At 39.7% G+C, this 16,232-nt stretch overlaps 1 protein-coding gene across 5 annotated transcripts in view; it reads right to left on the reverse strand.

Moving 5' to 3' along the window:
• Positions 1–273: 273 nt before the first annotated feature.
• FAM107B (family with sequence similarity 107 member B) overlaps positions 274–16,232 on the reverse strand; it is a 247,216-nt gene continuing 231,257 nt past the window's right edge. For all 5 annotated transcript variants that reach the window (XM_066385125.1, XM_066385128.1, XM_066385127.1 and 2 more), the window contains 2 exons: positions 3,873–4,023; positions 274–2,888 (listed from right to left, as the gene is read on the reverse strand). In XM_066385125.1, coding sequence (XP_066241222.1) covers positions 2,772–2,888; positions 3,873–4,023 — 268 coding nt within the window. In that variant the 3' untranslated portion in view covers positions 274–2,771. The remainder of the gene's footprint in view (positions 2,889–3,872; positions 4,024–16,232) is intronic.

Raw genomic sequence — 16,232 nt, forward strand, 5'->3', positions numbered from 1 at the left:
ACTTTGTACTGCAAGACTGACAGCTGCTGCTAATATACCATAGATTCTATGGGAAGTATAGCGTAATACCTTAGCATGAATTTGACACAATAAATTGTCAGTCTTGACTGACACAAGGCAAGAGGACATAACTGATTTGGGGGCAAGGCTGTCAAGGAGCACAGTCACCGAAACCCCAGAACCATCTTCTTCTGATCTTTAAATTGAAGACAGCCCACCCACCCCCATTCAGTTCCAGATATCCATTTCAAACACATCAGACAAACACAGCTGCATGGTCCAAGCATGTGGTGATTTTTATTAAGAATAACTTTGGTTCTAAGAATTCCACCCTCGATTCTGTAATACTTTCCATTAAAAACAATTATACAAGAGCAAATACAAAAAATATTAAATTATGAAAACAAACGCATTAAGGCTCCCTTTATATATATTATATACACTCAAACAAGTCAAGATTTTTCAGAGTAGAAGAATAAAGTCAACTGTAGTCGCTTAGAAAGCAACACTACTTTACTACTTGGAGACTATAAAATACTGAACTAGTTATAAGAAAACCAGAGTGGGAAAATTGAGCCATATTTGTCAAAACGTGGCTCAAAGCACAAAACTGCTCGGATGTTCATGAGTCCTAGGGGTTTGGACTGTACAGTGTAAAGTGTGTGTGGGGAAGGCTTTTTAAACTCAGGCCTGTGAGCTAAACTGATCTGCTGATTTCAAAGAGCTTCTCTACGTGTACCTTCTACAGTTTAGTTGTAAGACATCACTGTATGCTATTTACAAGTCTTCTTTTGGCCAGACCTTATACTACTAACTACAAATAATGCTGCAGACTTATGAGTAAGACTGGGAGGGAAATACTTTTGTAATTTATTATTTCCCCAGGGAAGAATGAATTCTAAGTTCTAGGAACAGAAATGGTCCTTCTAATGGAGCCTATCAAAGCCCTTGAGAATTGTATCAAGTGGCAGAATTACTTCAAGGACACAGGACCTAATGATCTTCTATGCAGATATAGGCTATGTATGGGCCAGTCCTGAATCATCGTTTTACAAATCACACTATTCGTCCATATGCACAAAGAAATAACTCCGGTCAAGGTGCAATCAGAAATGTACTTTCAAGATGATCAGTTAACATGCTTTCTTCTCTCAAAAGGAAGAGTGATGGAAATAATAGTTACCATTTTATCCTCAAAAGCAAACTATTAGAGAGCAGTATCTTAAGCATCTTCCATTTTATTGCAGTAATACTTGCTGAGGAGAGAAAGCCATTCCAGGTGGAATCCACTTATTCTCAAACTAGCAATACACGATCACTGTATTTATGTGTATCTTGTTCACATTAGGACTGAATATAAGCCTAATCGTCAACGATGAAAACTACAGCATTCCCACAGAAAACCAATTTCTACTATGCTTATTAAGAATTCAAAAGCTCAGAATCCAGCTTTCTTCGAGCCTTGAGAGGAATGGTAAGAAGAGCCTTCACTGTAGAAATTACTGGCTGAACTGGACCTACGGGATTCTGCCTAAGAACTTTGCTGTTACGGGCAACTTGGGCTTCACTCTGAGTAGCTTGCCGACTAGAGTGCGAAAACTAAGCACTTGGCTCTTCCTGAGATGCAGTACAGTAGTCATTAATGTCATCGTATCAACAGCATCATCATCACGAAGGGAGTGAGAAAACAGTCTTTCTTCTCGAGAAAAAAAAAAGGCAAAGAAATGGGTGATTATTTCTCAGAAATTTTCAGAGCTTGGATTTCAGTAACACTGAACACATACAAATGCTATGAGTCTTCCAGCTAGGCCTCCTTGAGACCATCTACATTTGCTTCACATTAAAATACCAAAGAACTCCTCTTTTCTACGCTCCCAACGGGAGCATTCCCCACACTGCTCTCTGAAGGAATCAAAAGATCTGGACCCTCTACTTTCGACACTGAAGTTGAGTTATGTGGACTAGCTTTTATCCTCCAAACGATGGGAAGATTATTTCATATAAAAGGACTAGCTCAGCAAGAAATATAAAAAAACAAACAAACTAATAGTTATCAAAGCAATAGATGAATTTATATAATATGTCTTCTCTGAACCAGAATGTTACCACGGAGCATAACTAAAAGGAATTAAAATAAGATCAAGGTGGCTGTTCATGTCTTTTTGTTTATATATATTTGTTTACATACTTTTTAAACCTTTTCATTCTATTGCTGTCAATAAAGGTAATGTCTGTGCTCACCATTAACACCAACATTCTCAGGTGTGAATCCTAACATAGGTAAAAGTATAAATTAAATTAAAAAAAACTGTGGGCTCTCAGAATTGATGAATATTGGCTGTAACAGAGCAAATGCATTTCTGTGTGATCTACACTATCTGATAGATAACTAAAGGAAGAATGAAACACACTCTCCTTGGGTTTTAAAAGAAAAAAGGCTCTGTGCCCCACTAAACTTGGATCAGAAGAAAAACCAAGTAGTGCAACTCTCAACAATTTATTCCAGTGTCCTCTTCCTCTTTTTGTTGTTTTTTGAAAGTCTCTGAACACAGGTCCACATCCCAACTTAAGTGCTGGTCAATGTCCTTTGGCGAATAGGAATTGCAACTGTCACAGGTAATTCACCCACCCACATTGTAGGTGAACCAAGACCAAATCCTTTTTTAAGCAACAACTCTCTGCTGGCTGGGGTGCTCCCAGGGGCTCTGCCCCGAGAGTGGGCGTTGAGGAGGCACTGCTCACAGCTTCGGCGCAGTCTCTGAGGCGTGGGCCTACGACTCCTGGGCTTGGGCCACTTCTTGGCCCGTTCTCCTCAGATTGCCTTTAACCTTCACAAACTCTGGGGCGTTTTCTTGCTCTTCTTGCAGTTTTTGCTTCTCAAGTTCAAGCTAAATAAAATTCAAAAGCAGGAAAATTATTAACAAACTAAGAGGCTTTTTAAAACACTCCTCTTTCCTCAGTCCCTAATGATTGTTTCCCAATGGAAGAGATCCTCTCTTGGTCTCCAGTGAGGGGTTGATATCTATTTGTGTTATCTCCCGGGGTCACTCCGCTCAGGAGCAGCCGATGAGGTTGTTACTATACGCAATACCAAGAGATGACGAGAATCTAAAACTCAAGGGTAAGACAAGCTCTTGAGATCAACACAATTGTTGTCCTGTGCTCTCAGTGAAGTTAAATTTCACTCACTTGTTTGAGCTCCCAACACTGCTATGAACTCAGTGAAGGCCCCTGGCTTTGGCTGCGCCTCCTGAATCTCTCCCAGGTCCTTAGAATCCTGGACTTGACCCTGAATGCATTTCAGCCCATTTGCTGACAGTTTGCCTCATTTTCCTTTCATGGCATATACATTTACATCTGACATGTCTGGCAAATTCTGCTGGTTAAGACATTCTTATTTTTCAAGACAAAAAAAAAAAAAAGACAACTTGTAAGGTAAGTCGGAGAAAAACAAATACTGTATCATATCTCTTATATGTGAAATCTTTAATACAACAACAACCTGTGAAAGCGGAGAGTGGAATGGTAGTTACCCAGGGCTGGAGGGGGGAAGTAGGAGATGTTAGCCTAAGGGTAAAAACTTGCAACTCATAGATAAATAAGTTCTGGAGACCTAATACACAGTACAGTGACCGCAGACAACCAAACTGTATCAGAAACTTAAATTTGTCAAGAGAATAGGTCTTAAGTGTTCCCAGCTACAGAAAAAATGATAATTATGTGATGCAACAGCGGTGTCAGCTAAGGCTACAATGGCCATCATAGTGCAATATAAGCGTACCAAGTCAGTACGCTGTGTACCTCAAACTTACAGTGTTGTATGACAAGTGTAGCTCAATAAAAAGGACCACTTTCACTTCAGTCACCCTCACCTGCTCCAGCTTCTGCTGCCGTTTTAACAGTTCTATTTCCAAGTCAGATTTCTTCTTCTGTGCTTCTTCTTCCTTCTGCTTTATTACTTGATCTCGTTTTCTCTTTTCCATCACCTTCTGCAGTTCTGGCTTATTCTGAGGGGCAAGACCCCTGTAAAACAAAGCATTAATAAAATAAAACAGTTATACTCTAACGAACACAGCTTTCATGAACAGAAATTTAAGACATCAGCCACAGATAAGGGGTCTAATGAATTAGTATGATTGTGACCCCTTGACCCCTACTACCCAACACCAGTGGTCTCAGAAATCCATGAGCATGAAAGAAAGGACAAGAACACCTCCCAAGAATAAACAAGATACCAATGCACTGAATAAAAATGGACCTGAGTGCCAGGTGCCGTGCTCTACAAAAGAGGCTAGTGGGGTGATGGGCTGGGGAAGGTGGGGGGCAGCATGCTCATTCAATGTGACAACCACCCAGATGGACATGGACATGGAGATGACATGGCTTCTCCAGAAATTTAAACAGCAAAATGACCAAAGTATTAGGTTTGTAAGAGAGTTATTGCATGTGTAAAGGCACATCCAAGGTTACATCATTACTAGGGGCCATGGCCACAGAGGAACTCTGACACCCCCCCCCCCCCCCGGCTCCCAGTGATCCCTGTGGCTGAATCATTTCAAATGTGTGGTTGACTATTGACATTAAAGGAAGCCTGACATTTCTAAGGGATAAGATAGGCTACCACCTTTTCAAATAGAGAGAAACAAAACCAAAACTTAGGCCCTAGCAACACTCCAACTAAGAAGTCTGTGGCAAGGCAAGGGAAGATCACTCCCTAGCATTTCAGCCAGTCTCCACTGGCTCTTAAGTAATCTCCCCTTGATATCAGTATTTACTAAGAGCATTTAAAATAAAAATGAGGCCCTGGCCGGTTGGCTCAGTGGTAGAGCGTCGGCATGGCGTGCAGGAGTCCCAAATTCAATTCCCAGCCAGGGCACACAGGAGAAGCGCCCATCTGCTTCTCCACCCCTCCCCCTCTCCTTCCTCTCTGTCTCTCTCTTCCCCTCCCGCAACCAAGGCTCCACTGGAGCAAAGTTGGCCCAGGCGCGGAGGATGGCTCGAGGATGGCTCTATGGCCTCTGCCTCAGGCGCTAGAATGGCTCTGGTTGCAACAGAGAGGCGCCCCAGATGGGCGGGGCATCGCCCCCTGGTGGGTGTTGGGTGAATCCCGGTTGGGTGCATGTGGGAGTCTGTCTGACTGCCTCCCCGTTTCCAACTTCAGAAAAATACAAAAATTTAAAAAAAAAATGAAGCAAACCCCCAAACTAGAGAAGTACTGTCAATCTCAGCAGCAAAGGATGTAAGTGGTGGTTATCAAATTCACAATCATGCATTCACCGATGTACTTGACTGAACAGTAATCCGTGCTTTTCCGGGCTGAAGGAAGCGAGCACGGCTGAATCAGCCTTCCTACCACTGTCTGGCCTTGCTGATGAGGGCTGCCAGCCTGTACATCGGGGATGGCTACCTCGATGGTTACTACTCCAAACTACTTGAATCAAGTAATGACACTAATCAACTAGTCATCTGAATAACTGTTAAATAATTTCCAAAATGTGTGCTCTGGTTATAAGAATCTCAACCACACACTTGTCTCGTTTATCTAGTTATAATCTTAGATAATTCTGGCATCTCTCCAAGCTACATATTTTTTTAAATTGCAAAAAAATTTTCATTTGTTTACAAAATAAAGATCAGTGTATTTCATCATTGAAGATAAAGGACACATAGTCAAAATAACAGGTCTCCTCCTGATTTTCATTAGCAAAACTTTTGTTAAAAAAAAAAAAAAGTAAAATATTAAATTCAACCAAATTCTAGTGAAACAAAAGGGACATGACACTTTTATGACTGAATTATGCTTTCACAGTAACTATAATTGTATGAGGGGGACAGAAATAGAGACCAGCTTTTCTGGTAATTAAATCTTTAATCAGCACGATAAAAGTTACTGATGGTATTGTGTTCACAACAAACCTAAGCATCATTGAATACAGGAAAATTTGTTTGTAAATAAATTGAGTCGAGACCCACTCAGCTTCATGACTACTAAAGAGTCTTATGACAGTATGGACAGAATTAAGGGACTTAAATTTTAGGATTAAGGATTTAGCTACCTGCTAAATGTCAAACCTTTTTTTCCCCTATATTTTACAGGCAAGATTAATTTCAACCATTATTAAATTCTTCTGGATTACACAGAAGCTACTGCACAAACTATGATGTATGACATGCTAAACTGACATTCCACTGCAATATATGAATGGATTTAGGTATTCATTTTCTATTCAAAGATTTTATACAATGGTGGTAGTTAGATTAAAATATTCAGTAACAGAAAGCTTAGGAAATGGTGCCTATATGACAAATGTTCTGAATTTGTAACAGTTGAGAAGCCATACAAATTTAGTTAATAATTTATAGTAGCCAATCACTTAATCTGTGCTGACTGGAAAAAGTCAAGCTAGCACTGCCTGTATGGTTCTGAGTATAAAACAGTCAGACTGAGGAGAGAAATAAGTTTCTCCAAATTTCATAAAAACTATATCATTCTGGGTGTGACAACAGTTGATTGTCTTTAATCAATTCCGATATATACAATTAACAAGTACATTTGACACCTACACAACTGTGGCTTCAAACTACTCACAGCCAACAGTCCTGAACCTGCTTACTGCTGTGACTATAATAGTGGGCCAAACCAATTTTTAAAATTACTGAGTGCTCCCTGCATAAAAATAGATTAGGTGACATATACATATATAAAATAAAAAGTGAGCCTGACCAGGCGGTGGCACAGTGGATAGAGCATCGGTCTGGGATGAGGAGGACCCAGGTTCGAGACTCTGAGGTTGCCAGCTTGAGCACGGGCTCATCTGGTTTGAGCAAAGCTCACCAGCCTGGACCCAAGGTCACTGGCTCAAGCAAGGGGTTACTCGGTCTGCTGATGGGCTGCGGTCAAGGCACATATGAGAAAGCAATCAATGAACAACTAAGGTGTTGCAACAAAAAACTAATGATTGATGCTTCTCATCTTTCTCCGTTCCTGTCTGTCCCTGTCTATCCCTCTCTGACTCTCTCTCTGTCTTTGTATATATAAAAAAAAAAAAAAAAAGTGAGAGCACACCCGAACTCCTCTTTTTAAACAGATCTTTGGAGCACTATTTAACACTGTATTCTACATGAACAGTGGCCCTGAAAAGTGTACAATGTAGAAGCCCTGCCCCCATGGACCCAAAGACACCAGAGTAGTTGAGGCTCATCCATACCTTCTATACCTCTGCAAATAAAGCTCTTCCTCATTCTTCTTTACAACTGCACAAGACATCACAGTACAAAAGAGCCATAAGTTTGCCACTCTCATATTGATATGAATTTAGGTTATTTCCTGTTGTTCCCTATTAAAAGTATCAAGACAATGACCTTCCTTGTACATTTATACTCATATAAGTGTTTCTGTTGGCTACATTCATAGACATAGCATTGCTGGCTAAATACATTTTACATTTTGATGTTTATTGTCAAACTGCCCTTCAAAAAGGCCATTCATACCTTATATTTCTACCACCAGTGATGAAATATACGGTTTTTTTTTAATTTAAAAATTTTGTTTTTGCCTGACCAGGTGGTGGCGCAGTGGATAGAGCATCGGACTGGGATGCAGAAGGACCCAGGTTCGAGACTCCAAGGTCTCCAGCTTGAGCGCGGGCTCATCTGGCTTGAGCAAAAAGCTCACCAGCTTGGACCCAAGGTCGCTGGCTCCAGCAAGGGGTTATTCGGTCTGCTGAAGGCCTACGGTCAAGGCACATATGAGAAAGCAATCAATGAACAACTAAGGTGTTGCAAGGAAAAACTGATGATTGATGCTTCTCATCTCTCTCCATTCCTGTCTGTCTGTCCCTATTTATCCCTCTGACTCTCTGTCTCTGTTAAAAAAAAAAAAAGTTTTGTTTTTAATTTATTGTGTTGACATGGTTTTAGGTGTCCCACTCAACATAACACCCTCTCCAGGGGTCTCCAAACTTTTTACACAGGGGTCCGGTTCACTGTCCCTCAGACCATTGGAGGGCTGCCAAATACAGTGGTCCTCTCACTGACCACCAATGAAAGAGGTGCCCCTTCCAGAAGTGCAGTGGGGGCTGGATAAATGGCCTCAGGGGGCCGCATTGCGGCCCGCGGGCCGTAGTTTGGGGACGCCTGCCTACACACTACATCATGTCCCCCATGCCCTGTACAAAGCCTTCCATTCCCATCTCACCCCCACCGCCCTCCCTCCCCCTATCTCCATCTCCCCTTTCCCTCTGAGAATTGCTAACCTGTTGTCTGTATCAATGTGTTACGTACATATAATTTGGCTCACCCTTTCACCTTCATTGATCCTGTCCCCTTTTCCCCTTCCCTCTTACAGCTGTCCTGTTCCCTGTGACCCTGCCTCTGTTTCTATTTTGTTCCTCAGTACATTGTGTTTATTAGATTCCACATATAAGTGAGGTCATATATTAGTCTTTCTCTGCCTGGCTTATTTCACTTAGCATAATAATCACCGGGTCCATCCATGTTGTCACAAAAGGTAAGATTTCCTTCTTTTTCATGGATATGTAATATTCCATTGTGTAAATGTACCACTGCTTTTCTATCCACTTGTCCAGTGACAAACACTTGGGCCATTTCCAGATCTTGGCAATTGGGAACCATGCTGTAATGAACATGGCAGTGCATATCTTCTTTTGAATTAGTGTTTTGCTGTTCTTAGGATATAATCCTAGAAGTGGGATAGCTGGATCATAAAGCGGGTCCATTTTTAATTTTTTTGAGGAAACACCAAACTGTTTTCCACAGTAGCTACACAGAAGCGTTGGTGGTATAGTGGTGAGCATAGCTGCCTTCCACAGCGGCTGCACCAGTCTGCATTCCCACCAGCAGTGCAGTAGGGTTCCCTTTTCTCCACACCCTTGCCAGCATTTGTTGTTTGTTAATTTGTTAACGAAAGCCCTTCTGGCAAGTGTGAGGTGATATTTTTTTGTGGTTTTAATTTGCATTTCTCTAATGATTAGTGACATTGAGCATTTTTTTCATATGACTATTGGCCATCTCTATGTCCTCTTTGGAGAAGTGTCTATTCAGGACCTTTGCCCAATTTTTTTGTTGTTGCTGTTTTACAGGGACAGAGAGAGAGAGTCAGAGAGGGATAGATAGGAACAGAGAGAGAGTCAGAGAGGGATAGATAGGGACAGACAGGAACGAAGAGAGATGAGAAGCATCAATCATCAGTTTTTCGTTGAGACACCTTAGTTGTTCATTGATTGCTTTCTCATATGTGCCTTGACCACAGGCCTTCAGCAGTCCTAGTAACCCTTTGCTTAAGCCAGCGACCTCGGATCCAAGCTGGTCAGCTTTGTGCTCAAGCCAGATGAGCCCGCACTCAAGCTGGCGACCTCGGGGTCTCAAACCTGGGTCCTTCCGCATCCCAGTCCGAAGCTCTACCCACTGCAGCACTGCCTGGTCAGGCTTGCCAAATTTTTAATAGGATTGTTTATCTCCCTAGTGTTGAGTTTTACAAGTTCTTTATAAATTTTGGTTTTAATGCCTTATCAGATATATCAGCAAGTATATTTTCCCATTGCGTGAGTTGTCTTTTTATTTTGTTAATGGTGTCTTTTGCTGTGCAAAAGCTTTTTAGTCTGATATAGTCCTATTTGTTTATTTTGTCCTCTATTTCACTTGCCCAAGGAGATTTATCGGCAAAAATATTGCTATGAGAGATGTCTAAGAGTATACTGTCTTCTTCTAGGATCTCTATGGTTTTGTGACTTACATTTAAGTTTGGTTTTTTTTTTTAATCTATTTTGAGTTTGTTTTTGTGAATGCTGTAAGTTGGTGATCTAGTTTCATTTTTTTGCATATACCTGTCCATTTTCCCAGCACCATTTATTAAAGAAACCAACTTTATTCCATTGTATGCTCTTACCTCCTTTATCAAATATCAATTGACCATAAAGGCATGGGTTTATTTCTGGGTTCCCTGTTCTGTTCCATTGATCTGCAAGCCTATTTTTATGCCAGTACCAAGCTGTTTTGAGTACAATGGCCTTGTAGTATAGCTTGATATCAGGAAGTGTGATACCTCCCACTTTGTTCTTCATTTTCAAGATTCCCGAGGCTATTTGGGTTGTTTTCTGGTTTCATATAAATTTTTGGAATATTTGTTCTAGATCCGTGAAGTATGTCATTGGTGTTTTAATAGAAATTGCACTGAATATGTAAATTGCTTTGGGCAGTATGGACACTTTAATGATGTTAATTCTTCCTACCCATGAAGACAGCAAATGTTTTCCATTTCTTTGTATCTTCCTTGATTTCTTTATTCTTTTAGTTTTAATTTTATTTATTCATTTAAAAATTTTATAATATTTAGAAAATTAAATTGAAGAGGGTGGCATTAATCAATAAGAGTACATAGGTTTCATGTAAATATCTCTATAGCACTTGAACTGTTGATTATGTTGTGTACCCATCATGCAAAGTCAAATTATTCTGCTCACCACATACTTGCCCCTCTTTACTCCCCTCTCCCACCCACCTTCCCCTTTACTCCTCCCCCCTGGTAACCACTTCACTTTTTTCTATGTCCATGAGTTCTGTTTTATATCTCACCTATATGTGAAACCATATAGTTCTTAGCTTATTCTGACTTACTTACTTCACTCAGTATAATGTTCTCAAGGTCCATTCCATCCATGTTCATATAAATGGCAATATGTCATCATTTCTTATGGCTGAGTAGTATTCCATTGTATATATGTACCACATCTTTATCCAATCCTCTATTGAAGGACACTTTTATTTACAAGTCTTGGCCACTATGAATAATGCTGCAATAAACATGGGGGTGCATGTGTCTTTACATACCACTGTTTTCAAGTTTTTTGGGTAGGTACCCAGTAGAGGGATTGCTAGGTCATAAGGTAGTTCTATTCTTAATTTTCTGAGAGACCACCATACTTGCTTCCATAATGGTTGTGTTTACATTCCCACCACCAGTGAATGAGGGTTTCTTTTGCTCCATAACCTCTTCAATACTTGTTATTACCTGTCATGTTGATAATAGCCAATCTAACCGGTGTGAAGTGGTATCTCATCATAGTTTTGATCTGCATTTCTCTAATACATAGTGAAGATGAGCATCTTTTCATATATCTGTTGGCCATTTGTATGTCTTCCTGGGAAAAGTATCTGTTCAGGTCCCCTCCTCTTAATTGGATTGTTTGCTTGTTTGTTCCTGAGCTTTGTGAGTTCTTTATATATTTTGTATATTAATTCCTTATTGAAGCTGTTGCTTGTGAACATCATCTCCCATTTGGCTGGCTGCCTATTTGTTTTGTTGTCAGTTTTTCCTGTGCAGAAGCTTTTTAGTTTGATATAGTCCCATTCATTTATTTTTGCCTTGACTTCCCTTGCCTCTAGGGTCAAATTCATAAATTGTTCTCTATGGCCAATGCCTACTATTTTATTGCCTGTGTTTTTTTTCTTCTATATAATTTATTGTTTCAGATCTTATACCTAGGTCTTTGATTCATTATGAATTAATTTTTGTGCAGGGGACAAGGTGTAGTCAAGTTTCATTCTTTTGCATGTGGCTTTCCAATTTTCCCAGCACCATTTACTGAAAAGGCTTTCTTTTCTCCATTGTTTATTTTTGGCTCCTTTGTCAAAGATAACTTGTTCAGCCTGACCAGGCGGTGGCGCAGTGGATAGAGCATCGAACTGGGATGCAGAGGACCCAGGTTCGAGACCCCGAGGTTGCCAGCTTGAGCGCAGGCTCATCTGGTTTGAGCAAAAAAGCCCACCAGCTTGAACCCAAGGCCCCTGGCTCCAGCAAGGGTTCACTCGGTCTGCTGAAGGCCCGCAGTCAAGGCACATATGAGAAGGCAATCAATGAACAACTAAGGTGTTGCAACGCGTAATGGAAAACTAATAATTGATGCTTCTCATCTCTCTCCGTTCCTGTCTGTCTGTCCCTGTCTATCCCTCTCTCTGACTCACTCTCTCTCTGTAAAAAAAAAAAAAAAAAGATAAGTTGTTCATATATTATGTAGTTTTATTTCTGGGCTTTCAATTCTGTCATAAGGATGTGGGTGGGGCTGCAATCACTATGGTGGGTGGAGCATGTGGTAAGGTCTTTACTGCTTTAGAAACGGTGATCTCAGGCCTCCAGGCTCTCCTCCCCATGTCTCAACAAACCCAGGGTCCAGACGTGGAGCACCTATGTTCCTCAGGGGAGAGAGTAGCTCTGGAGAGCTACCTGTGGGGGTCTGTCTCTGCACTCTCCATACCACGAGGTGAGGGAGGCAGGATCTGGGAGGCAGGGCAGCTGCACTTTAGGTTTCTCTGTCTCTGCCAAGTACGGGCTGCAGGCAGACCACAGAACACTGGCCGTGACCCTTCCTTCTGTCACCGCTTTGGTTTATTATCTCCCATGTCCCTCAACCTCTCCGCTCCTCCCAGCAGAAGGAAACCCAGTCACTCGGGCCTCTCTCCTCTCTGGACCCAAATGGGAGTGCATCTTATCTTCTGCCCCCATTTTCTACCCTTCCCACCTTTAGCCCATTCAGTGTGCGGATCTTTCAGGCAAGCCTGCGAGCCCAGCTGGAGTTGCTTCAGTGCATTATAACTGTTCAATTTGTTGAAATTTCCAGGGGAGAGATCAAGAGTACCTAACCTCTCATGCTGCCATTACTCTGACATCATCTTCCTCAATTTCTCTTTTCAATGTCTTATAATTTTCCAAGTATAAGTCCTTTACTTCTGGTTAAATTTATTCCTAGATACTTTATTTATTTTGTTGCAATAGAAAATGGGATTGTTTCCTTAATTTCTCTTTCTGGCAGTTCATTATTGGTGTACAAAAATGCCTCTGATTTCTGAGTATTTGTTTTATATCCTGCCACCTTGCCAAATTCATTTATCAGGTCTAGCAGTTTTTTGGCTGAGATATCAGGGTTTTCTATGTACAGTATCATCTCATCAGCAAATAATGATAGTTTTACTTCATCTTTTCCAATTTGGATGCCTTTTATTTCCTCTTCTTGTCTGATTGGTGTGGCTAGAACTTCCAGAACTATGTTAAGAGTAGTGAAAGGGGCACCCACCCATCTTACTGCTGATCTTATGAGGATTGCTTTTAATTTTTGCCCATTGAGTATGATGTTGGCTATCAGTTTGTTGTATATGGTCTTTATGTTGATGTATGTTCCTTGTATTCCCATTTGGATGAGAGTTGTGATCATAAATGGGTGAATTTTATCAAATGATTTTTCTGCTTCTAATGATATATGATCATGTGATTTTTATCCTTCATTTTGTTTATGTGATGAATCATGTTTATTGATTTGCAAATATTGCACTAGCCTTGCCTTTCTGGAATAAATCCTACTTAATCATGATGTATGATCTTTTTAATGTATGATCTTTTTAATGGCTGGACCCAGTTTGGTAATATTTTGTTGAGAATTTTAGCATCTATGTTCATGAGGGATATTGGCCTATAGTTTTCTTTCTCTGTAGTGTCTTTACCTGACTTCAGAATTAGAATAATGCCTGTCTCATAAGATTAGCTTAGAAATCTGCCCACCTCTTATATTTTTTGGAATAGTTTGAGAAAGATATGTGTTAGTTCTTCTTTGAGTGTTTGGTAAAATTTGCCTGTGAAGACATCCGGTCCACAACTTTTGTTTGCTGGGAGTTTTTTGATAACTGTTTTTATTTCATTTGTTGTCATCGGTCTGTTCAGATTTTATGATTCTTCCAGTTTTGGAAGATAATATGTTTCTAGAAATTTATACACTTCACCCAGGCTGTTCAATTTTTTGGCATGTATTTCTTCAAGTATTACCTTAGAATCCTTTGCATTTCTGCTATGTCATCAGTTACTTCTCCTCTTTCATTTCTAACTTTATTTATTTGGGTCCTCTCTTTTTTTCTTGATGAGTCTAATTAAAAGGTTCATCAATCTTGTTTACCTTTTCAAAGAACCAGCTCTTGGTTTCATTGATCTTTTGTGTTGTTTTTTAGACTCTAATTTATTTCCACTCTGACTTTTATAATATCCTTCCTTCCTTCTACTTCCTCTGGTATTTGTTATTCTTTTTCTAGTTCTTTTAGGTGCAGGGTTAGGCTGTTTGAGCTTTTTCTTGCATCTTAAGGTATGCCTATAATGCTATGAATGTTCCTTTCAGGACTACTTTTGCCATGTCCCATAGATTTTGGGTTATTTTTGGTTCATTTTCGTTTAAGCCAGGAAAATTCTTCTTTGATCTCATTGTTAACCCATTCATTAATTAATAACATGCTATTTAGCCTCCAAGTATTGAATGTTTTTTAGTTTTTCTATTGTAATTGATTTTAGTTTCATGCCAATGTGGTCAGAGAAGATGCCCGATATGATTTCAGTCTTCTTAAATTTACTGTGTTTGTTTAATTTGTTTTGTGTCCTCACATGTGGTTTATCTTAGAAAATATACCACATATCTTTATCTTAGAACTTGAAAAGAATGTATATTCTGCTGCTTTGGGGTGAAATGTTCTGAAGAAATTAATTAAATCTAGTTGATTTAGTGTGTATTTAAGGCCGCTGTTTTTGTTGATTTAATACCTGGAGGATCTAACCATTGATGTTAGTGAGTGTTAAAATCCTCCCTACAATTATTGAATTGCTATAGATTTCTCCCTTTATGTCCATCAAAATCTGCTTTATATGCTTAGATGCTCCTATATTGGATGCATGAATACTTGCAATGGTTATATCCCCTTGTTGGGTTGCTTCCTTTATCATTATGTAGTAACCTTCTTTGTCCCTTAGTAATAGCCTTTCTTTTAAAGGCTATTTTGTCAGATATAAGTATTTTACCCCAGCTTTTATTTACTTATTTTTTCATTTGCATGAAATAGTTTTTTCCATTTCTTCACTTTCAGTCCATGTGTAACTTTTATACTGAGGCAGGTCTCTTGTAGACAGCAAATACACAGGTCTGGTTTTCTTATCCATGCAGCACAAACCACTGAATACATCCAGTGGCACACCACCTTCGCCTCTACTCTATATGCACTCAAACCCATAAAAGTTCTCCTCACCTGGGAAAACCGAGCGAGAGGCAAGGCTGACGCAGACGCTAACAGAACATGCTTCCCTGCCCATGCAGCCAAACATCTCCTGGTCTTTTTTTTTTCTTAGGGTGAAGGGAGAAGGTGCATTTTGATTTTAAACCCTTGATCTTTAATCTTGGAATATTCTGGTCTGCCTTACCTTGTCTACTTTTGTGACTGAACCATTTCTACCTGCATGGATTCAAATGCAAATACTTTGATATCTATTTCCCGTATTTTTCCATGTTGCACAGCAATGAGTATTTATTGAGGAAATGTCTATCCAGCAAAACATGCCAAATGAAGTTATGACGATCAACTGAAAACACAGGAAATAAAAAACACTGATTGAAATGTACAAGACAAAGAACCAGTTTTAGAGATGTGTTTGATTAGCTGGGTATGCTGTATTTGCCCTCCCCAAAAGTACTCCTGTAGAGAATTGAATCTAAATTATATTAGAAATATTTTTAAACACTAATCACTGTACTTAAAAAAAAGTTGCCTCTTGAAATCTGCCCTTCTTATGCTATTGTGATCACCTATAGAAACTGACTACCTAAAAATGGTCTTAATCAGACCTTGCGGCAAATTGTGACCAGACAGAAATATAAACACTTTTAACCTGAAACTTAGCTGGTCCAAAAGATAGCAAATAGAGGAGCAGCATTATATTCTTAAAGGAGCTTAGATTTCAGAGTTAGAAAACCTATGAGTAAAATATTTGTTCTCCTAACTGGGGACTTTACTTTTATCTTACGATCACTAAGAATTCATAAAACTCTTTGACCTAACTGCTACAGGGCTCTACAGAAAGCCTGTTCTGTGTTGATCTCATTTCTGTCCCCTCTCATTTCCCTACCCCCTTTATAACTTTTACTATTACTATATTTGCTCCATCTCTGCCTTTAATTTAAACTGCCTTTAATTCTATGTTTATTTCTACCCCTTTTATTCCAAAACACTACTGTGAGATCTTGAGAAAATTCCTTAGCCTATTATTCTGAGTTTTCTATTATTAACAAATCAAAGTAGGGTAACCCCACAATAACACCTCAGGTCACTGGAAAGACCATTGGATTAGATAATATAAAATATGGGAAGGCCCTTTACAAATTATATAAAGTAAAATAAATACACCTTCATAATGG

The sequence above is a fragment of the Saccopteryx leptura genome, chromosome 5 (assembly GCF_036850995.1).
Source record: "Saccopteryx leptura isolate mSacLep1 chromosome 5, mSacLep1_pri_phased_curated, whole genome shotgun sequence".
Lineage (NCBI taxonomy): Eukaryota > Metazoa > Chordata > Mammalia > Chiroptera > Emballonuridae > Saccopteryx > Saccopteryx leptura.